The 27,793-nt window shown below is 41.6% G+C and overlaps 1 protein-coding gene and 1 pseudogene across 4 annotated transcripts in view; one reads left to right on the top strand and one right to left on the bottom strand.

The window, feature by feature from the left end:
• Nucleotides 1-27,793, bottom strand: part of CHD6 (chromodomain helicase DNA binding protein 6) — a 211,721-nt gene that overhangs the window by 134,533 nt on the left and 49,395 nt on the right. For all 4 annotated transcript variants that reach the window (XM_029221761.1, XM_029221758.1, XM_029221759.1 and 1 more), the window contains one exon: nt 12,084-12,140. In XM_029221761.1, coding sequence (XP_029077594.1) covers nt 12,084-12,116 — 33 coding nt within the window. In that variant the 5' untranslated portion in view covers nt 12,117-12,140. The remainder of the gene's footprint in view (nt 1-12,083; nt 12,141-27,793) is intronic.
• On the top strand, nt 4,678-6,123 carry LOC114894749 (annotated as a pseudogene).

The following is a 27,793-nucleotide window of genomic DNA, read 5'->3' as shown; positions in this document are numbered from 1 at the left end:
CAAAGGGAGAATATGAGAGGCGCCAGCACTATGATTACATCTGACTGAGGGCAGGGCAGAGTGTACTTGCACACCCTTCACCCAGAAGCGCTTCCTCCAATTTCAACCCAGTGGTGAGCGGCCCAGGGAGCCCCTGCTGCCCATCGCTTCAGGGTCTTCCACCTTCCCCAGGAAGAGGAAAGTGTTTTCTGTGTAGACTTACTTAATATCAAGAAATCAACTAAATATAAAAATAAGCAGACAAGGGCCTTCCCTGGTGGCGCAGTGGTTGAGAGTCCGCCTGCCAATGCAGGGGTCACGGGTTCGTGCCCCGGTCCGGGAAGATCCCACATGCCGCGGAGCAGCTGGGCCCGTGAGCCATGGCCGCTGAGCCTGCGCGTGCGGAGCCTGTGCTCCGCAACGGGAGAGGCCACGGCAGTGAGAGGCCCGCATACCACACACACACACACACAAAAGCAGACAAGCTTAACTAAGTTTGAGATCTGTCTTTTTTTTAAAGTCCAAATAATAAAATGAAAATACAAAATAAGAAGTAGTTACTACTACTAACGAGTTGGTCTGTGGACATTCCAGGTGGCAAAGCTACTTTCCAGTTGGAATTAGAATTGTCTTATTGTTTCACCTTCTCTTTCTCCTTATAGTTACCGCCTGCCTGTGGAATACAGTAAACACAGAAAACCCCACATATCCTTGCCTTTATCACACTGCAATTGCACTGGGACGCATTCATTTGGCAAATACATTTGTGCTGAGGCTGAGTGAGCAAGACCCATCTGAGGAGGGACAGGGACAATGTCAGTGTGTGCATGTGTCTGTGTGTCCCCTCTGTGTTTGTGAGTTTTTTCCCTGTATTCAGCATATTCAATCCTTCCATACCCAGGAGTTCTGTGCTTTGGGTGATGAAGCAGGTATTTCAATCCTACATGGCTCCTCACATGGTCACAGCTGGTTCGCACCAGGAGGAGAAGAGTTCGGTTTCAGGCAGAGGTGTCCAGGACGCTCTTGGATACACTTTCCAAGGGAAATGTCTATGAGAATAAATTAGACCGCCCAAGAAGAATGGATAAAGAGAGAAGAGGAAACAGGACCTAACCTGCGGAACACTAATACTTAAGGTCCCCAGAGGGGGAAGAACCTACAGGCAGGGCGAAGGAGCAGTCAGGCCAGTGATGTAGGAGGGAAAAAGGGTAAGAAAGTGTTGCTTCACAGAAACCGGAGGATGAGAGCATTTTAAGACAGAATGATCACAGGTGTCAAATGCTGCTGAGGAGCAGGTAAGCTAAGGACTGAAGAGCGATCAACAGATTTGACGATCTAATTTCTGCAAAGCTCCTCTACCCCAAAGTCCTTGAACCTGTCAGTCAAGTCTCCACCTCTATCTTCATATTTTTGCTTTTAAAACAGGATGGGGTGGTGGTGGCTTTTTCTCTTACGATGTTTCAAGACTCTTTGACTACTCTAAATCTTTAGGCAAAGTCAACCTAAACCTTGTTAATTCCACGTGGTGAAAAAAGCTGGGCGCAGGTAGATTATTAAATTTAGATGCTGACAGGAAAGAGTTAGGAAGAGAGAAGGAAAATACTTAATAAGTGCCTGTTTGTTAACAAGTGTTGTTTCTAGAAACCACGAGTTTTTTTTCCAAACAACTATGGCTTTTATGAGTAAACCAAAGGCTCAAAGTGATTCAATTATCTAATCTGTCAAAGTGCAATGATGTTTGTTTCAGCCAACCAAGGCTAAGAGAGGCCTCTTCTAAAATGTTTTTGTGACATCTTCTAAGCCAAGTAGATCAACAAATACAGAGAGAATAAGACTATTTTCCTACCTCTTCCTTCCTGGCCCACCTGTAATTTCGCTGTAGTCCTGGGTTACTAGAGCCCCTGAGCCCAGAACTTAAGCAAACCCTGGCCAATACCATTTCCACATACCAAGGCACAGCAAGACCATTGCCTGGAGTTAGGAATACTATGTGTGGGCAGGGAACGGTGCTTTTCATATATCTCGACCTTTAGTCACAGCTACTCTGAGTACTCAGAATTGTTTTGATAGTTGAAAGATAAAATAGATGTCAGCAATGATCATTAATAATACCTGATTTTATTAAGGAATGAGTATTAGGCAATATACTAAGTTTCTTAAACAGATTATGTCTCAAAACAACTCTAAGAGGAAGTATATTATCGTTCCAAATATGACTCTATTTTATAGAGTAGAAGTTCAGAGAGGTTAAATAACTCACCCAAAGTCACAAAGCTAGTGAGTACTAGAGCTAAGATTTGAACCCGGGTTTGACTCCTGGTTTTAAGAGCCACTGCTCTTGACTACTTCACGATACTGCCTCAGGTTCTGCATACACCAAACTCAGAATAAGAATTAGCAAGACTCTCTAACCACCTCTACTTTATTTCCATCATCCACTCCCCAGCACCAAGGGTATCTCCCTAACCTTTCCCCCAGAAAACCGTTAACTCATTAACTTTCCTCTTCTATCCATTTCTTTATAAATCCATTTGTCCCCCAGGCCAGAATGGGATAATACATGAAGAATCAAACAATCCAGCAGAACATTTAAGATTAAATAAGTGATCTCTTTTCAACTCTACCCAGAAGGATCCCAAGATGAGGGTTAAAGAACATCAAATGTGGGCTTGGCAGCTACCAGAAGACCTACAACCACCATCCTAAGAACACATTTTGTTAGCAGTGGGTACTATATTTCCGTTTTCATCCCAAAATGAGAACTTTTGATCCTTGGTCACTACATGTTACGTAGTTTCCCAAAACTGGCAAAATTTATCCAAAACCATATCAATAGTAAAGGGACGGGCTAACTGAGGCAAAAGACAGTGAGTTAATGAGAAAACCATAAACCGTATCAAAAGTGGAAAGAAGTTCACTGCTGTTACTCCTGCTTTTTTCCCACAATACTCAGAATACTAGCTTTGGGCTACTTTTCCCTAGAGTGAATCCAAGTTAGATGGAGGGAGGCAATTCTCTATAGTCACAGCGACACTTGTCAAACGTCACGGATCCTAGATCTTTTGTTGCCACTTTGATGTTGGCCCAAGGTCTCGTTACCAGAGATTCCCAGAACCCTCTGGGTCAGGACAGGAGATGAGGCAATTCTATTCACTGTTTAAAAGTGGTTGTGTTTATTCCAATGTTTTCTGCATGTAGACGGACTCAAAGCCACTTTATTCATAGAATTTAACACTCAGCCGCTTATTTTTAAAAAATTGTTTCGTGTTTGTTTCACCTAGTGATATATTGAGTAATATCAGTAACATGAGCTGAAAGAACCACTATGTAATATATAACTATTATGTAATATTTTAATTAAAAATTGTATCCACTTAGACTACTATTTATGTTGATACCACAGATAAATACCATACATAAATGCCCTGGTAAACCCTAGGATTCTAGTCAGGATGTACCACTAAGGTCATCCAGCCCAAACGCCCACTTCCTGGCCTCTGACACACAAGCAAACAGCTTTCCAGTCTCTCCCAGGAGTGGGGAGCTTAGTGCCCACAAGGTGCAGGCCACAGTTGGGCAGCTCAACTTCTCAGGACGGTCTTCTTCAGATGGAGCTAAAGCCTGTCCACCTATAACTCTCCATTCTCACCTACAGGTCCAGCAACAGACACAGTCAACCTCTTTTCCAAGAGATGCTTTTAAATATTCCCTTCTTCAGGTTATGTAATCTTAGTTTCATCTATCATACCTCATGTTGAATGAGTCAACGTTCTTTTATCATCCTGATCACTTTGCTCTGGCCTCTCAAGTATATGTTTCAGAGCACAAAATGAATTAGAACAAGAAAAACAAAAATATGTTAAGGTATGTCAAAAGATAGGTTTTAGAGCCCGTGGATTGCTTTAGCATGCTCAGCAACGTCTTGCAGTTCAGTCGTCGGTATGGCCCGTCACCAGTACCTATAAGAGAAGCAGGATCAACTCCTCCACTTCATTTACTTGCCCCTCCACCTATCTACTATTAACTTTTAAATAAAAACTCTACCCTGTTCGTCAACATATACTATGAGGTGTAAATGAAAACCATCTAACTAACGCTACATAATAACTGGTTGACATACCAAAGGTCTCAATATGAACTTTCAAAAGAAAAGAACCTAAATTCATGTTGGGATAATTTTGGTAAAGAATGTTTTTATTGAAATGAAAGCTTACCTTAAATAATTTTTAAAAAATTAAATATGCAGATTATTTTAAGAAATAAAAATCTGCCCATGTATCATAAATGACAGTAGTTTCGAGGGCTTGGGATTCTCTTCAGTAACGTGTTCTTTTTAACAGCAGCAAAATATTCCACTAGGTAGATGTGCTATGATGTATATACAGGCCTACCTCACAGGTGTTGCAGGTTCAGTTCCAGACCACCACAATAAAGCAAATACCGTAGTAAAGTGAGTCACACAAATTTTTTGGTTTACAGGTACATACAAAAGTTATGTTTATACTATACTGTAGTCTATTAAGTGTGCACTAGCACTATGTCTAAAAAAAAAATCTACATACCTTAATTTAAAAATATCTTATTGCTTGGCACTGTACTCCGATTTAAAAAAATTAAATTACAGGAGGTCCAAAGTGCAAGATTCTTCTGCACCTGCGCGGTCTGGGTCATTTCCCGGGCTGCTCTAAGGTGCCCGGCTCACCGCCATCTTGACCTGAGGCTTTGTTGTTCGCGCTGGGCTGGGCGGTTTAGTGTAACTGCCGCTTTAGAAGGGGGCGCAGTAACCTCTAGATGGCCGAGAACTCCACCATTTCGCAGCCATGGCCGCTCAAAAGATTTGTGAGGTAGTAAAGGGTAGAGAGCTGGACCCGGAGGCGCCACCGCGACAGCAGCAGACATGGAGGACGAAATGCCTAAGACTCTATATGTCGGTAAGCTTTCCTGAGATGTGACAGAAGCTTTAATTCTCCAGAATGATTATGGATACAGCTGGAAATGATCCATATTGTTTTGCAGAGTTTTATGAGCGTCGTCATGCAGCTGTAGCACTAGCTGCTATGAATGGGTGGAATATAATGGGTAAGGAAGTCAAAGTGAAGTGGGCAACAACCCACAGCAGTCAAAAGGAGGACACAAGCAGTAGTACCATTGTCAGCACAGAGCGTTCACAAGGTCATTTCCATGTCTTTGTTGGTGATCTCAGTCCAGAAATTACAACTGAAGATACAAAAGCTGCTTCTGCACCATTTGGAAGAATATCAGATGCCCAAGTGGTAAAAGACATGGCAACAGGAAAGTCTAAGGGATATGGCTTTGTCTCCTTTTTCAACAGATGGGATGCTGAAAACTCCATTCAACAGATGGGTGGCCAGTGGCTTGGTGGAAGACAAATCAGAACTAACTGGGCAACCCGAAAGCCTCCAGTTCCAAAGAGTACATATGAGTCAAACACCAAACAGCTATCATATGATGAGGTCGTAAATCAGTCTAGTCCAAGCAACTGTACTGTATATGATGGAGATGTCACTTCTGGGCTAACAGAACAACTAATGCGTCAGACTTTTTCGCCATTTCGACAAATAATGGAACTTCAAGTCTTTCCAGATAAAGGATATTCTTTTGTTCGGTTCAATTCCCATGAAAGTGCAGCACATGCAGTTGTTTCTGTTAATGGAACTACCATTGAAGGCCATGTTGTGAAATGCTACTGGGGCAAAGAAACTCTTGATATGATAAATCCCATGCAACAGCAGAATCAAATTGGATATCCACAAGCTTACGGCCACTGGGGCCAGTGGTATGGGAACACACAACAAATTGGCCAGTATATGCCTAATGGTTGGCAAGTACCTGCATATGGAATGTATGGCCAGCTATGGAACCAGCAGGGATTTAAACAGTCTTCTGCACCATGGATGGGACCAAATGATGGAGTGCAGCCGCCTCCAGGACCGAACGGCAGCATGATGCCTCATCAGTCTGCAGAGTCGCAGTGTATGAAACCCAGTGAAAAAGGACTCCAGAACCTAAAGCCAGTGGCTTAAGGCTACAGGGAGTGTAGTAAAGCCCTTGTTTACTTAAAGATTTATCAAATCAGTCAGTGCAAATGTCAGATACAATGTATTTATTTAAAAGATTCATTTTTTAATCATGAAATTACCATCTACATTGTTTTAAAAAGAAACAATATGCTGGATGTCTGCCAATTTTTGCCTTCATTACCTTTTTTGATAAAGTTTCTCAAATCCTTGTTTCATATACGAATGCAGGGATTGCTGCCACTTTTTAAAAATAGAGGCAGAAAATTGCACAATGTTGAACTTTTTTCCACTGAAGTAGTGGGCAGTTCTAGTTTGCATTCCCGATATGATTTAAAACGTGTAATATAAAGACTAAAAAAAAAAAAGAAAAAAGGAAAACCCAAACTGTGCCAAGTCTAGAAGTTCTTTGTAATCTTCAGCTTATGCACAATTCTATTTTAGGTTTTTCTGAAATAGGCATTGTTTGAGCTGCCCCATCTCCAGTTTTCCCTTTGGGGTTTTTTAATATAAGATATTAGTTTACATCATTTTTGTATCTACATTTTTTCACAAATTTGTCTTGCCTTATCAAAGTTCTATAAAATATACTTAAATGGAAAAAAAATGATCTTTAGATTGAAAACTTTTCTCAGATGGATTGATAATTGCATTCATCTTGTGTTTTATATGAGAAGGTGCCTCAAGAATTCCCTGTTGAATTTGTTTAAAAGGGTTATCTTCTGTGATAAACTTCGCTGTGTACAGGAAATATAAAAACAAAAACTTGTTACTAAAGAAAATCTCTGAAATGTGATAAGTTCTTATGAACCCATGTTAATTTTATGTGTCAACTTCTACATTTACATGTATCATTTCATTATGTAAAATGTTTTAGCAATTTAACATTTTGCACAGTTAGGAACTTTTTTTTTTTTTTTTTTTGCGGTACGCGGGCCTCTCACTGCTGTGGCCTCTCCCGTCGCGGAGCACATGCTCCGGACACAGGTTCAGCAGCCACGGCCCACGGGTCCAGCCGCTCTGCGGCATGTGGGATCCTCCCGGACCGGGGCACGAACCCGTGTCCCCTGCATCGGCAGGCGGACTCTCAACCACTGCGCCACCAGGGAAGCCCCAGTTAGCAACTTTGTATGTAATTTCCTCCTTAAAGGCATCATGCAGAATTGACAGGAGATTCATAAGGTTTTGTTTGCATATAAATATCAAATGCACACTTTGGTAGTCTTTGAATACAAAGTTATCTGCTCTTGTTTTTCAAGAACTTTGAGACACAAAGTTGTATGTAAAGAAATATATTAATTTGCCATATTCTAGTTATACTTACTCAAAAAGAGTAAATCAACTTGATTTTAATATGTACAAATGATAGCTGTGAAACTGTAGAATATCCTTATGTCAGTATTAGGGTTTCTTGTGAACTCCAAAATTAGCCTAAATGACGAGCCGGGCAAAGCATTTTTTAAATGTTCAGAGGCCAAAAGATAAACAAACAAAAACCTGTGAAACCCTACCTCCTTAAACAGCCTTCAAAGAGGGGAATCCTCAGTGTGTTCATTACTTTGATTCTTTTGGTACCTGTTTTCCTGGAGGTCCCAATTTTATTATTTTGGGGTGGCATTCAGAGGTTTAATCTTTGATGGCATTGTTCTAGTTTTGAAATTTCTAGTACATTTCAGTCTCTTAGAAGAATTGTGGGAGATTTTGTTTTGTTTTGTTTTCAGCGAAAGTCACAAACTCTCCTCTTCTTTGACTCACAAAGGGAAAGGGTCCCCAGTGTACATATTTGGATGCTCGGTTGTTTTTAAGACCAGAGAGCTCCTGGTGTTTTATTTAGGAACAGAAAAGGCCCATATAATCCTAAGAGTTTCCTGGCCTGTATCCTCCAGGTAGGAGCAGATGGCTCTAAGCTGGTCTCTAAGCCAATACTCCTGTAAACCAGAGCCCAGGAAAGACAGCTCATAAATGTATAATTCTCTGGAGCTCAATTCTATGCAGTTGTACTGATGTTTCATCAAGTCACTGTGTATTTTTTAAGTGTTGACACATTAAAACTTGCTTTATAGAAGATGAGCAAATTTTTTAAACACTTGGAAATTTTATTTCCTTGTTAATTAACCTTCTACAGATCAGGGCATGCAACCAAAAGCAGCTTAAATACTCAAAAAATAAAATAACAGGATGCTGTTTTTAGATTCTTCTGGTTTATGTTCCTATTTTAGGACCCTCGCTTTTCTCTTATTCAAAAATATTTTATGCCCTATACATCTGTGGACTGCAGGGTAAATTATTTGGGCATAAATAATCCAAGCAAAAGTATAGTTTTTCTTTCATTTTGACTATCTCAAGTAATACCACTTTTTATTAGCCAATATTTTCTTACTGCACAATTCTAAAATGTACACTGACTACTTTTTGAGAAGAAAGTACTATGACTCAAAGGCTTACTACTGAACAAATCTGTAATTCAGGAATATTGCTAACTTTGCTTTAAATCTTATTCTCAGTGTTAAATCATTTTAAAAATTTACAGTCTAAAAATCATAATGGTATTAGTATCAGGTAAGGAAATTATAAAGTTTTTAAAATGGATTCATTCTCTGCAATATGCATTCAAAGTTTACTTTAAAATACATCTGTTACTGTGAAGAACCTAAAGTGGTTCACACTTAATGGGTCATTAAATCCAGTATTCTTTGCCCTGACTGGATATTAAAGTTCCTTTATGTTTTCTATTTTGAAAAATTAAAATAAAAATACTTTGTTGCTAAAAAAAATGCTAACCATCATCTGAACCATCAGCAAGTCACAGTCCTTTTGCTGGTGGAGGGTCCTGCCTTGGTGTTGACAGCTGCTGACTGATCAGGGTGGTGGTTGCTGAAGCTGGGGTGTCTGTGGCAATTTCTTACAATACAACAACAATGAAGTTTACCACATCAACTGACTCTTCCTTGCACAGTTTTCTGTAGCATGCAGTGCTGTTTGACAGCATTCTACCCACAGTAGAACTTCTTTCAAAATTGGAATCAATCCTCTCAAACCCTGCTGCTGCTTTATCAACTAAGTTTATGTAATATTCTAAATCCTTTGTTGTCATTTCAACACTCTTCACAGCATCTTTACCAGGAGTAGACTCCATCTCAAGGAACCACTTTCTATGCACATCCATAAGAAGCAACTCCTCAACTGTTCAAGTTTTATCATGAGATGGCAGCAATTCAGTCCCATCTTCAGGCTCCACTACTAATTCTGGTTCTCTTGTCTTTTCCACCACATCTGAAGTTATTTCCTCCACTGAAGTCTTGAACCCCTCAAAGTCACCCATAAGGGTCGGAATCAACTTCTCCCAAACTCCTGTTAATGTTGACATTTTGACCTCTTCCCATGAATCACAAATGTTCTTCATGGCATCTAGTATGGTGAATCCTTTCCAGAAGGTTTTCAACTTACTTTGCCCAGATCCATCAGAGAAATCACCATCTATGGCAGCTACAACCTTACAAAATGTATGTCCTAAATAATAAGATTTGAAAGTCAAAATTACTCCTTGATCCATGGGCTGCAGAATGGATGCTGTGTGAGCAGGCATGAAAACATCATTCATCTCGCTGTACAACTCCATCAAAGCTCTTGGGTGACCATGTGCATTGTCAATGAGCCGTAATGTTTTGAAAGAAAATATTTTTTTCTGAGCAGTAGGCCTCAACAGTGGACTTACACATACAGTAAGCCATGTTGTAAACACATATGCTATCATCCAGGCTTTGTAATTTCCATTTAGAGAGTATAGGCAGAGTAGATTTAGCATAATTCTCATGGGCCCTAGTATTTTCAGGATGGTACATGAGCACTGGCTTCAACCTAAAAGTCAACAGCTGCATTAGCCCCTAACAAGAGAGTCAGCCTGTCTTTTGAAACTCTGAAGACAGGCACTGACTTGCCCTCTCTAGCTATCAAGTTCCTAAATGGCATCTTCTTCCAATAGGAGACTGTTTTGTCTAAACTGAAAATCTGTTGTTTAGTGTAGCCACCTTCATTAATTATCTTAGCTAGATCTTCTGGATAACTTGCTACAGCTTCTACATCAGCACTTGCTGCTTCACCTTGTACTTTTAGGTTATGGAGACAGCTCTTCTCCTTAAACCTCATGAACCAACCTCTGTTAGCTTTAAACTTTTCTTCTACACTTTCCTCACCTCTCTCAGCCTTCATAGAATTGAAGAGAGTTAGGGCCTTGCTCTGGATTAGGCTTTGACTTAAAGAGAATGGTGTGATTTGTCTGATCTTCTATCCAGACCACTCAAACTATCTCCATATCAGCAATAAGGCTGTTGTGCTTTCTTATTTGCGTGTTCACTGGAACGGCACTTTTAATTTCCTTCAAGAATTCTTCCTTTGATTTGCATCCACAACTTGGCTAAACTGTTTAGCACAAGAGGCCTCGCTTGCAGCCTCTCTCTGCTTTCCATGTGCCTTTTTCACTAAACTTAATCACCTTTAGCTTTTGATCGAAAGTGAGAGCCGAGCAACTGGTTCTTTCACTTGAACACCTAGAGGCCACCGTAGGGTTATTAAGTGGCCTAACTTCCATATTGTTGTGTCTCAAGGAATGGTTGTTTCCTGGGCTCAGAAACCGGAGGAGAAGGTGAAAGATGGAGGAACAGCCAGTCAGTTGGTGGAGCAGTCACAGACATTTATCAGTGAAGTTCACCCCAAAACAATTACAATAGTAACACCAAAGATCACGGATGACAGATCACCACAGCAAATATAATAATAATGAAAAGTTCCAAAATACTTAGAGAATTACCAAAATGTGACACCGAGACACGAAGTGAGCAAATGCTGTTGGAAAAATGGTGCTGATAGACCTACTCAAGGCAGAGCTGCCACAAGCCTTCAATTTGTAAAAAATGTAATACCTGCACAGTAAAATGAGGTAGGCCTGTAGTCTCCTTTTTGACGGACATTTAAGTTCATTTCCATTTTCGCCATAATAAACAAAGTCGCAATGAAACCTACACACCCGTCTGAGTATATCCATAGGATAAAATCCTGGCAGATGGAACTGCATTCTCTACAGTGTTTGTGTACTAACTTTTGACTCTACAGAGCCAGGACAGGAGGAAATCAGCGTGTAGATAGTGTTTAGGCACTGTTCTTCCTATTAAAATTAGCAGCAGGTGACTCAATTCTTTCCCAAAACAGGCCGTTTTGTTTTGGTTTCACAAGGACCTATCCACTGGGAACAGAACAGAGGGTAGTCCTTGTAACCATATCCCTAGGTCACCCTGTATCCGACTACTCAGTGCTCTACAAGCAGAGAGGAAAGTGGCTGGTCCCACCCAACCTCTCTGCATAGGGTCCCAGCTGAAGGGCAGGGATTCAGATCTCCCCAGTTACCAGGTTGTCATTCAATTCTGTAAAAGGAAAACCAGCCCATCAGAGACAGCCTGTTTCTAAGAGACAGAGGCAGGTCCCCTCATCTCACCTCCCTGAGCCACACTGGTTTAGGTCTCTAGGATCCTCTGAAAATGTAATCACCTGGAACACATAAGTACCAACTAAGGAAAAAGATCTTAGCAGGATGTGTCACAAGGGCCAAATGTTTTTATCAACTCCCCTCCAGGAAACCAAATGCCAAACAGTCAATGTTCACTATTTATTTTCTGCAGGAGAAAACTTCAGCACATCATGATAAATAAGAATTCTGTAAGTGAGTGCTTTTAGTTTAACCAAACATCGAAAATAATAAATATGTAAACTATAAAGAAGCGATCACTTCTCCCTTTATAAAAACTTGGTAAGCTATTTCTCTTTTGCATAGCTAATTTCGAATAATATTCTGATCTACAATCTTCATTACATTTACTCCTATATAGAGCTGACCTGTGCATAGTAAAAATCTATATATTAAGTCATTCAGAACAGAGCTCTCAGTTACCACGTGGAGAATGGGAAACAGGCAGCAGAGGCTAAGAGATAAGCCCAAAGTGCCAGCCTCTCCTCTTGTAAAAAAGCACCAGTGTTTGCTGGATGCATTCCATTAGAAGATATGTGACCACTTACCTGCTTCTCTTTCTTCTGTATTTTCATTATCATCTATTAAAGGCAATTATTTTATTTCTGTAAAACATAAAAAAGGCAAAGATTATGCTAAAATCCAAAATGAAACATTTTAGATTATCTCAAGATTAAGCTGCGACACGTGAGGAAAACACAGAATAGAGGATTACTTCTCCAGAACACTTACAATTAGTGGTCTTCTAGCCCAGCACCCCCCAGAGGCCTACATATAGGCCTAAACCTACCTTCTCCCATCCTGAACCCTAGTTTTTTGCTCCAGATGGAGTCAAAAAGATACTGTCTTTGTAGATAAAACAAGTTATAAAAGATGCTGGCATATTAAATTATGAAGGAAATTAAAAGAGGAGCCAAAAATAATGACATGACTATATTGAGGGGGGTGGAGAGGGGGTAGAACTAAGCAAAGACCTCATTTCTTTTGGAAGAAAATCAGTAAGTAGTATCTACAATTGGAAATCAAGAAATAGAAATATACACAATATGGGCCTCCCTCATGGTGCAGTGGTTAAAAATCTGCCTGGCAATGCAGGGGACACGGGTTCGAGCCCTGGTCGGGGAAGATCCCACACGCTGCAGAGCAACTAAGCCCGTGTGCCACAACTACTGAGCCCGTGCTCTAGAGCCCGCGAGCCACAACTGCTGAGCCCACGTGCCACAACTACTGAAGCCCGCATGCCTAGAGCCGGTGCTTCGCAACAAGAGAAGCCACTGCAGTGAGAAGCCCCTACAGAAGCCCCTGCTCACAGCAACTAGAGAAAGCCCGCGTGCAGCAATGAAGACCCAACGCAGCCAAAAATAAATAAATAAATAAAAAGAAATATACACAATAAAATAGAGCTAAAAGAGTTAAAAGTCGTCTTGAAGGAGAGAGGAGCTGGTGTGAGACAGGACAGGGCACCCTTGCATTTCATCATAAGCTCTCTTACATTACTTGATGTTTTAAACCATGTGCACTTTAACCATGTGCACTTTAAACTGACAAAATAAGTTCCATTCCAATATTTCACATGATCTTTTTTTTAAAAAATTAATTTATTTTATTTTTGGCTGTGCTGGGTCTTCGTTGCTGCGCATGGGCTTTCTTTAGTTGCAGCAAGCGGGGGGATACTCTTTGTTGAGGTGCACATGCTTCTCATTGCAGTGGCTTCTCTTGTTGCGGAGAATGGGCTCTAGGCATGCAGGCTCAGTAGTTGTGGCTTGTGGGCTCCAGAATGCATGCTCAGTAGTTGTGGTGCACAGGCTTAGCTGCTCCACAGCATGTGGGATCTTCCTGGACCAGGGCTCGAACCCGTGTCCCCTGCACTGGCAGGCGGATTCTCAACCACTGCACTACCAGGGAAGCCCTCATATCTTTTTAAATGATTTTACCGTAGCCAGGACTTAAGCCCCATCCCCACTCCAACCGTAATGCCCATGATGACACCTGAACTTTTTCTCATAAATGACTTTTCAGCACCATAGCAACAAGAGCCCAGCAAGTGGCTTGAGAGGTCACGGAAGTGCACTAAGGGCATCCCAGGGAACAGAAAGAATGCTATTTTAGGAAACCCAGAATTTGGGGCTGCCTGAATCACTCACTCTCACCTTCCCCACAGACAAACAATGGAAGGATCATAGTATCCCGGCTTCTGGTTCTAGTCTGGATGTAGACACCACCTCATATTTATTGTTTACTTTGACTTCCTGGACATCCCAGAGAGCTAGGAAAACATCCCAGAGGCACACAATTATCCTTATGTTATAATTATTTCTCATATCCAAATGAATGTGATGTGTAGGCATCAAGGAGAACTTTAAAGTAAGACAGTCCCACCTTCTAAGTGGGCTCATGGTGTGTATGATGCAACTGAGAAAAATGAAAGATTTCAATCATCCCTGAGGCCACAATTACAGTTTACCAGTTTAAAGTCTGGTAACTTTAGGGGTTTTTTTCCTCCAAGAGTCAGAAGCATTTTCTATTAAAAGGACCATAAAATGCTACCAGGATATTGCTGCTTGCAAAGAGCATAGCATCCAAGGAGGTAACACGCTGCAAAGTGGGCGCAGGCGGGGCCTAGACCAAGGGGGAAGGAGAGGAGGACAGAGAAGAACTGGCCAAATCAAGAAAAGGGGAAGTCAGCAAACAGTGCTTCTAAGGATCAGTGTGAGGACTAGCATGTGATCGAGCAATTACCTCAAGAAAACCAGAGATTCCTGAGAAATGGCAAGAGGAGGGCTCTGAATCAGGGCAGTTCAAAGAATTTTACCACCTAAACTCCATTACAGTGGAGTCGGCACTAGGTAAACTATGTTAGTACAAGTTTATCTTCTTTATCTCTCAATTTCAAATTATCAGACCCCAGAAAACCAACACTCTCAACTATCACAAATTCTGAAACGAAGAAAGAAGTTTGGAAAATAAATTCTGGCGAATAAAAAGGGATATTATAAATAACCAGACACATATACTCAAATAAAATTCTACCTGACAAAATGAAATCAATCATTTACAAAATACAGAAAAAGTCCAGTGCCAATAAAAATTACTTTTTAATTTATAAAAAAAATCAAGTATAATGCAATAGAGACATCAAAAAACACCATTTCTGATCAAGTACCACAAACTAGCATGCAAATAAAACAGGGCCCCAACACTGCCAGGAACGTGGGGAAAACTGTGGACCCACTGATCCTTGCTGATGGCACCTTTCATTGTTTCAGGCTTTCTGAAAGCACTCAGGCAACGTGCCATTAGATCTATGAACTGCCACAGTCCATTGATCTGCCAGTTCCGCTTTCAGGGATCCATCCCAAGGAAATAAGCCAGCAGGAAATAAAGCTGAGAGGAAGCTCAGCGGTGAGGTAGGGCACAACGTGAAAACGCCTGTCACAGCAGAGCTCCGGCACTGCAGAGGGCCACGGAGGTCCTGGGCCCGTGCCATCACAGGGCCTGGGAAGATCAGAGACGGCAGATGAGCACAAGCTGGAAAGACTGGGAAGAGGCTGACGCAAGTGTGGCTTGAATGTGGTTACTCAGCAGAGAGAAGGGTTGGAGGAAAAGAGCTGGGTGAAAGATTCTAAACCAAATCTTACCGCCCCCCACCATCTGTTCACATGCAAGATACTGCCACCTGCACCCTCAGGGATATTCACGCTGCACAGATAACCCCCACCCCATTCTCTGAGAGAGACAGTGTGTGTGAAATCCAAGTGCATCCCAGTGATGATGCTGTAAGAATAACTGCTCTAGTTCACTGGAAGCAGTCTTTGGCCAACCTCACATTGTTACTGTGAAACCATCTCTAGCACCTGGATGGACAGCTACACACCAGCTCACAGCCACTCCACAAGATAACAGATACAAACAACATCAATAGGGACTTCCCTGGTGGCGCAGTGGTTAAGACTCTGAGCTCCCAATGCAGGAGGCCTGGGTTCAATCCCTGGTCAGGGAACTAGATGCCACGTGCATGCTGCAAACTAAGGAGCCTGAGAGCCGCAACTAATGAGCCTGCCAGCCACAACTAATGAATGCATGTGTGTAACTAAGGAGCAGGCAAGCCACAACTAAGGGGCCCACCTGCCGCAACAAAGACCCAGCGCAACCAAATAAATTAAATATTTTTTAAAAAATCAATAGGTGTTCAATAAACATTCTGTTGACTTTTATTTTTCCAAATAGCACCTAGTAGTTTACAATGCACTCTCTCTTCAGTTACCTCTACTTTTTTTTTTTTTTTACCTCTTTGATGACACACGTTTAAAAAATACAAAACCACCTAGTCTTTTCGTGAAGCTAAATGTTATGTAGCAGGAATGGAGGACCAGATATACCCTAAAGCAGGTACTTCTGCACACCACTGGACACGGAGCCTCTGCTGCTGTGCTGCCATCACCCAAAAGTTGTGATTAGACAGATCTTTTGGGATCGATAAAGTAAAAATTAAAACAGTAACTTCAGAGTCTCACAACTTAATTAGAAGCATAATACAAATATATTCTGAAACTCCTGTGTGGACAAACCAGGAAATTTGTTAAGAGGAAAAAGTGTATGTAAAAAAAGAAAAGTGTGTAACTTCTGAATTACATGAAAACTGGGAGGACTCCTCACTGCCTTTCAATGCTTATGTATGAAAGTAGCATTTAATTACCTTCACAAGAAGGTTAGCTGCTAATAATATAAAAAGCAAACAATATAAAAATTCCCATTCCTTCTTACACTCACCTACCTCACGCTGCTTCAATTAAGAAAAATGGGTGCCAGGTTTCAATAATAATATTTTGAAATTTATTACTTTTTCTCTTTCCAGTTCAAAAATTCTGCCCCAGTGCCTGCGCCATTTCCAAGTTCCTCAGTGCTGTGTTATGGACACTTAAAAAATAATAAAACATCAGGTACACACCATTTTACCATTCATTTACGGAAATTATTTAAATTTACTCTATCTGGAGAATTCTGCCACCTGGGGTCTATTTCATTACAAGAGTGTGTGTTTACGGAAACATGGACAAGTGCACACACAGCAGACCCTGCCATGGTCCTTATATCCACAGGGACAGCAGAAGACACAGCTGACGGCAGGAGGGATGGGGACGTTCGCTGTTAACAGGCCACCAAATCCCTTCCACGCTATCAGGCACTTTGGGACAGAGAGTAAGTGGGAAGCTACTTTAAAAATCAGATCTACCTTCAATTTTCCACAATGACCATGTACTTTTATCATCGATTCATGCCCCCCTTACGGCAGCAGGCACAAATGAGGCAATCCCACAGTGCTGGCGGGGGGTGTGGGGATGTGAGAAGGGAGCAGGCACAGGACATGGGGAATAACAACCCACCTGAGAAAAGCGAATCAAGAAGGCAGCGAGGAGCTCCTAGGGGCCACCTCTTACCGAGACTCGGGACAGACATCCTGGACCACAGAGGGTCCGATGGACGGGGTATCCCTCAACTTCTCACTTCCCACCTCCCCACCCAACCTGCACAAACTGGACAGATTTATCTCCGTCCTTTGCTAGGCCAGAAGCAGCCCATGGGAGGGTAACAGCGAGGGTCTGAAGTGCCAAAAAGCAGAGGAGATCCAGGCTCTAAGAACGATGAGCCAGAGGTGGTAAAACCTCTTCCAGACTTTGTTTCCTCACCTATAAAAAAGGGTGACAACACCCACACCACAGAGAGCATCAGGAGAATGTAAAGGGCTCAGAATCCAGTGTCTGTCGCACGGTGCACGTGAGCTGTCTGGCAGCCTCTAGTGTCGCCTGTCCTGTGGGCTTCCTGCCAGGGTCAGAGGAGAGAAGGTGGCCCCCTCTCCTGAGGACAACTACCCTTCCATCAGTACTGGGGGTCCGTCCTCTCCCACTTCTCAGCCACCCCAGCCTCTGGATCACTTTGTAGTCAGTCTCTCCTCGTTTCATTTAGGCTGCCCCTCAGCCGTCACCCAACCCCTGAAGTCTTCCCCAGCCACGCTACTCCCCCCACCCCCGCCCGCACTCTCTTATCTTCTCAGCCCAATTTAGCTGAAGAATCCTGGCACTTGTTGCTACCTGACATTATATTATGTCTAGCTGACTATAAATTTATTACCTGTGAGATGCACACACACAAGTGTAAGCTTTGTTTTGTTTGTGCTGTACTTCCTGAGTCTGGACCAGCACTGGGCTCATAACGGGTGCTCCATAAACATCTGTTCCATGAAGAATCACTTCCTTAAATCGTCACTAAGCCTCTCTCTTTCTACAGCTCTTCTCTCAACAAAGAAACAGGCTCAACTCTATCTCAGAACAGTAACTATACCAACAAATCCCACACCTGCATTTTCACTTCCTCCCATATTACTTCCCTAAAGCTGCTCTTAGCAATGACTCCCTAGCTGCCAAATCCAAGGCTTTAGCCTGACTTCCTTGCAGTACTTTAAACTATGGACCATTTCCTCCTTTTAAAATTCTCCTCTCACTGGTTTCTCGGAAGCCATTCTCTCCTGCCCTCCCTCTGACTGCAAGCCTCCAAAGCTCAGCTTCCTCCATAGGCTCCTCCTATTATAAGGCCTAACCCTTAAATGTCAGTGCCCCCAGGGCTAAACACGCTTAATACCACAAGGGCTCCCTGAGTTCTCCACTCAACTCCCAGACTTCAACTCTACACCAGGACCGCTGCACATTTCCAAATCCAAGTCCTCCTTCTGACCTCCAGGTAGGCATGTCCATCCACATCCTGGCCAGTTTCAATTAGGTATTCCACAGATGCCACAAAAAAACCCCACAACTCAGTGCTGCCTTTACACACACACACCTGCTCCTATGTCCCCCACTAGAGGCTAGAGTCCCACGACCTGCCACCCAGCCCAGAGTTCAGTCATCCTTAACTACTTCCCTTTCCCTTAACTCCTTCCTAATTCCTGAATCCCGTGGTTCCTCCCCAGTCCACCTCTTTAGTTTATTACCACTTTTTTGGCAGGGGGATTTTTTTTTTTTTTTTCACCAGCTCTAGCCTCCTAAGTGTCTCTACTCTAAGTACCTTCTACCTTCATGCCATTACCCTCATTGGACCAAGAGTATGTTTTCCTAAAGTATAAACAAAATCAGATCATATCTCTGCAGTGTCTTCAAAAAGGAAAACAAATTCCTCATGGCACAGAGCCCTGCGTAAGCGATCTGGCCTCTATTCCGAGTCTGCTGCTCTGACGTTACCTTCCGCCATTCACCCAACTGTACTGAATACTTGAGGTTCAAGCTATGCCTCACCAGGGAAATCCTTCCACTGTCCTTCCACTCCTGTCTCTTATCCTTCGAAACTCAACTCTGGTGTCACGTTCTCCGGGATGTCTTACCCGACTTGCCTAAACCCTGAAAGCAACTCGTGAGAAGCACCAAGCCATAGCAGCTATATCACCATGTCATCTTTTCCCTGTCTGTGCATGCCATCGGCTAAGGGCCTAAGCACCCTCTGGGGAAGGGCCTCTGTCCTGCAGCATCAGGCTCAGTGCCTGACATTTGGACTCATAAATGACTATCTGTGGAATGAGTGAGTGAATAAATGGGAAAGCTATGTTTACAGAAAAGGCTTTGAGCTCCTACTTTCTTCATCATAATTGGTGGCCTCTATCTTTTTTCCTTTCCTGTTTATTCTGTTCTTTTAGTCCAATTTCTCAGCATTCATCATTCATACCTTTTCAAAGTAAAAATGTACTTAGCTTAAGAATTCAATAATATAAAGCTTAAAGCAAAAAATATTCCCCTGACTCTACTCCCCGCCATTCCTGACTCACTCTTCCCAGAGGCAGATCTGTAGTTATTCTTTCTACTACTTTCCAAAATATTTCTAAAAAACAGTGATATACCGCATTAACAAAATGAAGGATAAAAATCATAGGATAATCTCAATAGATACAAAGAAAGCTTTTGACAAGATTCAACACCCACTCATGATAAAAACTCTCAACAAAGTGGGCACAGAAGGAACATACCTCAACATAATAGAGGTCATATATGACAAACCCACAGCTAATATACTCAACAGTGAAAAGCTAAAAGCATTTCTTCTTAGATCAGGAACAAGACAAGGATGCCCACTCTCGCCACTTTTATTCAATATAGTATTGGAAGTCCTAGCCATAGCAATCAGACTAGAAAAAGAAATAAAAGGCATCCAAATTGGAAAGAAGCTTCCCTGATGGCAAAGTGGTTAAGAGTACACCTGCCAATGCAGGGGACATCTTGGTTCGAGCCCTGGTCCAGGAAGATCCCACCTGCCGCGCAGCAACTAAGCCCGTGAGCCACAACTACTGAGCCTGTGCTCTAGAGCCCACGAGCCACAACTACTGAGCCCACACGCCACAACTACTGAAGCCCGTGCGCCTAGAGCCCGTGCTCCGCAACAGAAGCCACAGCAATGAGAAGCCCACGCACCACAACAAACAATAGCCCTCACTGGCTACAACTAGAGAAAGCCCGAGCACAGCAACAAAGACCCAACTCAGCCAAAAATAAATAAATTTATTTAAAAAAAAAAAAAAAAAAAAAAGAACATATGACCCAAGCTGGCCCAACGTGAGCCTTGCCTGAACCTTCAGTAGGAACTTTTAAAAAACAAACTGGAAAGTAAAACTATCACTATTTGCAGATGACATGATACTACATATAGAAAACCCTGCAGATTCCAACAAAAACCCATTAGAACTAGTAAATGAATTCAGTGAAGTTGCAGGATATAAAATTAATAATAGAAATCTACAGCATTCCTATCCACTAATAATGATCTATCAGAAAGAGAAATTAAGAAAACACAATCGCATCAAAAAGAGTAAAATAGGGCTTCCCTGGTGGCGCAGTGGTTGAGAGTCCGCCTGCAGATGCAGGGGACACGGGTTTGTGCCCCGGTCCGGGAGGATCCCACATGCCTGGGAGTATCTGGGCCCGTGAGCCATGGCCGCTGAGCCTGCGCGTCCGGAGCCTGTGCTCCGCAATGGAAGAGGCCACAACAGTGAGCGACCCGCATACCGGAGAAAAAAAAAAAAAAAAAGAGTAAAATACCTAGGAATAAATTGAACAAAGAAGCTGAAAGACCTGTACTCTGAGGCTATAAGACATTGATGAAACAAACTGAAAACAACACAAACAAATGGAAAGATATACTGTGCTCACAGGTCGGAAGAAACATACTGTTAAAATGACCATACTACCCAAAGCAATCTACAGATTCAATGCAATCCCTATCAAAACCAATGGCATTTTTCACAGAACTAGAACAAATAATCCTAAAATTTGTATAGGACCACAGAAGACCACAAATATCCAAAGCTATCTTGAGAAAGAAGAAGAAAGCTGAAGGTATCACACTCCCTGATTTTGAAGCATACTCCTGAAACTAACAAAATATGTCCATCAACTATACTTCAAAATAAATAAATAAATAAATAAAATTTCTAAAAAACACGCTAATAGTGCTAGTATCTTTTTTCCAATTTTAAACATTATTCTATCAGCTTCTCCCTATAAAATAGGAGTTGGCAAATGTTTTTGTAAAAGGTCAGGGAATAAATATTTTAGGCTTTGCTGGCCACATGGTCTCTGTTGCAACTAATCAATTTTGCCACTGTAGTATGAAAACAGCCACAGACAATATGCTAACATATGGGTTGGTCTGTGTTCCAAAGAAATTACAAAACAGGTAGCCCCCTGCTATGGAAGATGAAGCATACCTTCCCAATATAGTTATTATTACCATTATTATTAAATCAATATTCAATTCACAGCTAAGACATGAGCTATATACTATGCTAAAATTTTCTTTTTTGTGTAATTTTTTCCCTAAAGATAGTAAGTACCTTTAAATTTAAAAATTTAGAAATTTGCTTTGTTTTCTATGAATCACTAACTTATCTAAAAATGCTTCTCCGAAGTCTTAAAATTAAAATTCCTCTCAATCTAAGTTCATTTTTTCCCCCTTGGATCATTGTATCTGGAGTGTCACAACTCTCTTCAATCTGTTTCAAAGGCACATTTCCTAGGACTTCTCATCACCATCCTCCTGGGGGATTCATTCCCTTTGTCCCTCTCGAGTGAACTCCCAAGTTTCTTTCTTCTCTCTGAGGGTTTACTCTCTCATTCTGGTGAATCACAATGTCCACTAACTGACTACGAAATATATGAACGAGAGGTAAGTTTCTGAGACCTTCATGCCTCACTATGTTTATAGTCCACCTTCATGGCTTGGTGGGTAGCAAATCACAGGTTGGAGACGGATATCGCCTCAGAATTTTGAGAGCATTTCACCACTGTCCTGTTCCTTCCACCACGTGTTAAGGAATCTGAACCACTGTGATCCCTAATCTCTTATCTGTAACCTCTCTTCCTCCATAGAAAGCTTTAGCCCCAGGGAACATCTTTTCACAATGATGTACTGTGGGGCTGTTTTAATCCATGAGTTTGGGCACCTGGTGAATTCTTTCACAAACTAGAAACACCCGTCTCAGTTCTGAGAAATCCTCTTGTATTATTTCCTCATAATTTCCTCCCTAATTGTTTTCTTGTAATGGAACTCCTATTATTGTATATGAAAGACAGACCTTCGGGGCTGTACCTCTAATTTTCACATTAAAAAATGTTTTTAAATCTTGTGTTCTGCTTTCTGGGAGGTTTCCTCAACCTTATCTTCCAACCCTTCTGCTGCTTCTTTTTTTTTTTTTTTTACGGCTAACATGTTCACCATTCAATAATTCTTTTTTGGGGACTCTGATGTTTTACTCTTGTAGTCTCCTAAGGTTGTGCCAAGTAACCAACAATAGAAGGGCGTTCAAACAACAGGCGGTGGCTCTTTCCTTTCAAAGACGATGCTGTGATCTAGTAGAAACACTTCTACTCAACCAAGACAGTCCAACTGGCATGAGAAAACGCCTCTGTAACAATTTTAAGGTTTTTTCTATGTTTTCAAGGCTCTGAATGAGTTTTATATTTCTATCAAAGGTGGCACAGCAACAAAAAATGAGGATTTTGGTTCAGATACATGAATTTTTTGATGCCTGAAAGTTTTTTTGGAATGTAGAGAATTTTTAGATTAGATCTATTTCTCTGAAAATTTACCTTTTGTGTATAATTTAGGCTAGAGCTAATCTGTATAGGGTGAGCTATGATGCTCTCTGCAACAGGCTAGAGATAACACACCACCTTAATTTCATGACTACAAGTCAAAAGCATTCACATCTCTCAAGATGAAAAGAGGGCCATGAGGACAAGGACATCTATTTTGAATACTACTACATATCTAATTCGTAGGACAGTATTTTGTGAATGAATAAATATATTAATATTACACATGGATTTATCAATGGTGGGTCAAAAGAGAAGGATCATACTGGTATATATACCAGGTTTAGTCTAAAAACCCTTCTCTCCAAAAATGTAGGTGCCTAATTCGAAATACCTGCCGACATAACTAGGGAGAAGACACCAGTACCATCGCGACTTCCAAACTAATGCAGTGCTTTGTTTTGCCAGCTTGAAAGTACAATTACCGCCTCAAACATTAACTTAAGATGCTTCGCTCCTCAAAAGAAAAGTGTTTTAAACATTCGAAGTGTTACACTAAAAGCTTTGTTACCCTGTACATGGGTAATGCAAGCCAAAAAGCAAATCAAGAGTAGTGACTTTAATCCCTGTCTATGAGAGAAGGCATAATTAGCAGTAAGAGCAATAACGTTCTAGAAAACTCTTGTTACTGGATTAAGAGTATTAGAAATGTCCATTTTAAGAGGCTTCCTATTGGTCAACTGCAAAATAACAGGACTTTAAACTCATTGCTACTGACTTCAACCAATGTCTAGCACTGCCATAATTCCTCACAATAATCTGTTTTACCTAGATGGTGTAAAGGTGTAAACTAAGGAAGCTCTCTAGAATCGATTACAAACATTTCAATAGTGCTGCATTCACAGAATCAGAACTGAATGGGACCTTTGGGATCACACAGCCAAACACTTTGATCTTAATGATGAATGAGACACATCTGCATAATACCAAAGGAAAAAAATCAACTCCAAACCCCAGTTCATCTCTTCAATCAGAGAAAATTATTTCAACTCCTAATCTGGTGATGAAAATCAACTTGCTCGATAAGAATCACTATTAACAGTAGTAGAAGCAAATGGCCAGGCATTATCAGAGCTTATCAAATAACACATTGTAAAGTAAAACCTGACTGCACTTTTTTTCTGTCATTAGACCCTACACCATAATGTCAACTGACCCAGATCAGGAATGATCCCATCTGTGAACACAGGACTGAAGAAACCAATCTTCTGACAGCCAAGCCCACTCAAAGTTCAGAGCCCTGAAAATCCAAGCTATAACCTTATGTAGGAAGACAGAGGGTTTTACAAATGACACTCATATTCAGTCTCAAGAGACCTCACCAGTAATGCAACATCTTTTTGAATCGTTACACTTTAATGCTTTTTGTAGAGGAAGAGTAATACCTGTAGGCTTGAGTGAAGATATCTAGGTTCTGAACATAAGGGTAGTATGATTTGTACAATTTATTCAATATCTCTGGGTCTTAGTTTCTCATTTACAGAATAGGGACAAAAACTATCTTTTGGGAGAGGAGATGGATGAGTTCTACTTTGGACAGGCTAAGTTTGAAGGAACAGTAAAGGCTGAAGCAAAGTGAAGGGGTGGGGAACTTAAAAGCTCAGGAAATGCAATCCTTTTATCTTAAGAATGATGAAACTGAGGATCAGAGCAGTCTGATTGCCCAAAGACTCACAGTTACGCAGAAAGTACAAGAATCAGGGCTCCCCTGGTGGCGCAGTGGTTGACAGTCCGCCTGCCAATGCAGGGGACACAGGTTCGTGCCCCGTTCCGGGAACATCCCGCATGCCGCGGAGCAGCTGGGCCTGTGAGCCATGGCCGCTGAGCCTGTGCGTCCAGAGCCCGTGCTCCGCAATGGGAGAGGCCACAACAGTGAGAGGCCCACGTACCGCAAAAAAAAAAAAAAAAAAAAGTACAAGAATCAGATTTCCTGGGTTCCAATTCAGCCCTCTTAGCACTATATCAAGCTGTCTCGTAGGCAAATGAAAACGGCGGGAGAGGTCAGGGCTGGAGATGTTCTATTTGGGGCACGTGGAGACTGGGCAGAGATTAGAAAGATATTGTACAGACAAATTACTACAGTCTAGGGGAAGGGAGGAAGGGAAGGTGCGAGGGAGGGAGGGAGGAAAGAAAAAAAGCAGGCCGTAGCAGAGGATGGTTTCGATCCATCCTTGGGGTGAAGAGGAAGCAATTAAAAGTCTGATAAAACTATCATTCAAGAAGACCTTTTAAGCACATTTTAGACAAGAAGGATGGACCCTTCAGATAATATTACATACAAGTGAAAAAAATATTTCATACAAATAATTCATACGATAAACACAGATAAAAATCTTTAGGGATATAACTGCCAAGTAATTCTGTTTAAGTTCTTTATCTACTTTCATAAAGCCTGCCATTTGAATCCTGAATTGATAAAATTGTTTTGGAGCAATTTACAGTAAGGAAAAAACTCTATCTGATGGCTAGCCAAGACAGCAGGAAACGAAGTAAACACATTAACAAAATCATAACACAGACAACACAGCAGAGTTTTTACTTTGGGGTAAATAATAGAAGAAAAATCACATATTTATGGTCATTCGGGCGCAGTACTCTTTATTCTACAGGATACAGGCCCAAGTGCAAACCAATCTACAGTCTGAAAACATCTTATCAAATAAATTTGTGGAATTCCTAGTACTACAAAGACAGGCTTTTCCCCTACTTCTACAACTCTGCTGTGTTAAGAGTAAAATAAAAACCCAGGATTTTTCCAAAGTGTTTTTTTTCTATTGTTCAAAAATGAGACAAATAATGGATTCTGAACCTGACACAAATTCCCTACTATTCCAGTTTTAAGGTGCAATCCTGAAACTGAGCTTCCACGTCTTACGTTAAATCACCTGCCGCAAGCCCAGGAGGATGCTGCACCCTGATGGATTCCACGGTCGTTTGTCTCCTAAAAGCTGTACAACTCTGGCACCTCCTGCTCTTTCCTTAGCATCTATGAATTTTTCTTTAACAGAATCTGAGAAGGATTTTTTTTAAGCTCTGGATTTTTAAAAGATTAAGTAGCTCTTCATCCTCTCCCACCCTCAACTCCCCCCTTCCCTGAAATCTAAAAGGAAGAGAGCACTGTGATAAACACAGAACCAGGCTGTGGGTGGGTATGTAAGACAAAACTCTGCATGATGTGACGGACTAGGGAAAAAGCTCCCCTGCGAAAGCAAGCACAGACAAGCACTGGCTGAATGGTGAGGCAGGTGGCTGGCAACCAGAATCTCCTGCCAACAAAATGCCCTGGTTCTCCAAATCTGCTTCTGCTACGCTAAGAGCAAAAACTGCAGGCAATAAGAAGAATACTCAAGAGGCCACCTGAGGCAAATTTAAGCCAGCTGACTAAAGTCTGCTAATACCATGTATGTTATGTGTGGTCCATCTAATCTGCCTAAATATTGGTATAGATGTATAGATGTAGTCACCTATTTTAAATTAATGTATTAGCAAACAACGTATTGTTAAAACTACTGACTTCTAACACCTAAATAATCACTTAACTAGAAGTAAAACTCAGCACGTTTTCAGATTGGTATGTGGTACTATTTAAGGAGGACTGGTCTGGGAGATGACAGAATTCATGTCCAGAATGAGCAAGAGAACCACAGAGAAGGGCCAGTTAGTTTACTTGGTAAATAGTACCAATTCCCAGATCAAAAGACAATCATTTTGAAATATAAATTCAACTTCGGCGAGCGGGGGCTACTCTTCGTTGCAGTACGCAGGCTTCTCATTGCGGTGGCTTCTCTTGCTGCAGAGAATGGGCTCTAGGCGCGTGGGCTTCAGTAGTTGTGGCCCACAGGCTCAGTAATTGTGGCCCACAGGCTTAGTTGCTCTGCAGCATGTAGGATCTTCCCGGACCAGGGATCGAACCCGTGTCCGCTGCATTGGCAGGCGGCTTCTTAACCACTGTGCCACCAGAGAAGTCCCTAAATTTAACTTCTTAATACCCATAATCTCCCACTCATATTGCACTATATTTATATTACCTGTTCCAATGCTCCCTTCCATCATCAGCACAAGCACTGAGAACCAGATGTAGTGATGTGATTTAAAATTGTTCTAGATACAGATGAGCAGTTGTGGAGGACAGCAAATTTCCAACCTGCCACTCTGGAGTACACGTGCAGAATGAGACTCATACCTTCCATCACAGGCACCTTTTCCTTAAGATACTAAATTTGCTAATGAAGCTCTTTATTGGTAGCATAGTACAAGCTCAGGTTAGTAATAAAATGAAATAAATAAAAGTCAGGAAACTCTCTCATTAGCCTGGATATGAAATCCAAGTAACAGTTCTTGAAGCCTCAAGAGAATCCTAAAGGAGTTGGTGACAAAGCTGCATGTCACAGACAAGTAGAATGAAAGCAGCCCTCACACAGAGGAATACAAAACAGTAACTCCCCAGAGGGCCAAGGGACTGCATCAGTCCCTGATGCCTAGGACAGTGCCTAAGATATAGTCAATACCCATATATTTGCTTGGTGAGTACGTGGATTGAATTTATAAATAAAGGCTCACTGGCTAGTTTCACCACTCACTATTTTCTTCCCTCTACCCTCAAATGACTTAAGGGCTAAAAAATATAAGGAAACAATTTTTGCAAGGGAATCACTCCAGGTTTTCAGCCTGCTGTGTTATATGTTTGTAGTAACTCTCAGCCTGGACAAAGCCTCTCTAGATATGAGTGCCACCAGCGATTCAAAGCACAAAAACAACCATAGCCTATATATGTGAAGATACCAAGCTCTGTACACAAAAGTAGGTAATTCCAAGTCTATTACTGTTATTCACTTTAATTTGATTTAGCAACGATTGGGCTTTACACAGCTGACTCTAAAATTCACCCTAAATTCTATCCACAGTGTAATGTCAGAGTTTCTTAGCAACCTTCGCTTTCTGGAAATTTGACTCCTATCCAGATTCCATATCCATCTTGTGGATCCAAGTTCAACTCCTGACTTGGTGAATTCTACGATTCTGCACCCAGAGTTATCTACTCCCGAACAAACCACAGTACTGACCTGCTTCTGCTTGCAGCTTTTAAAAGCCACACATTGAGACTCTCCTATCACCACAAATTCCTGAAT

The sequence above is a fragment of the Monodon monoceros genome, unplaced genomic scaffold (assembly GCF_005190385.1).
Source record: "Monodon monoceros isolate NGI ecotype Baffin Bay Population unplaced genomic scaffold, NGI_Narwhal_1 Super_Scaffold_13, whole genome shotgun sequence".
In the NCBI taxonomy this organism is placed as follows: Eukaryota; Metazoa; Chordata; class Mammalia; order Artiodactyla; family Monodontidae; genus Monodon; species Monodon monoceros.
Note: the sequence above shows the minus strand (reverse complement) of the source record. Positions and strands in the feature narration are given on the sequence as shown.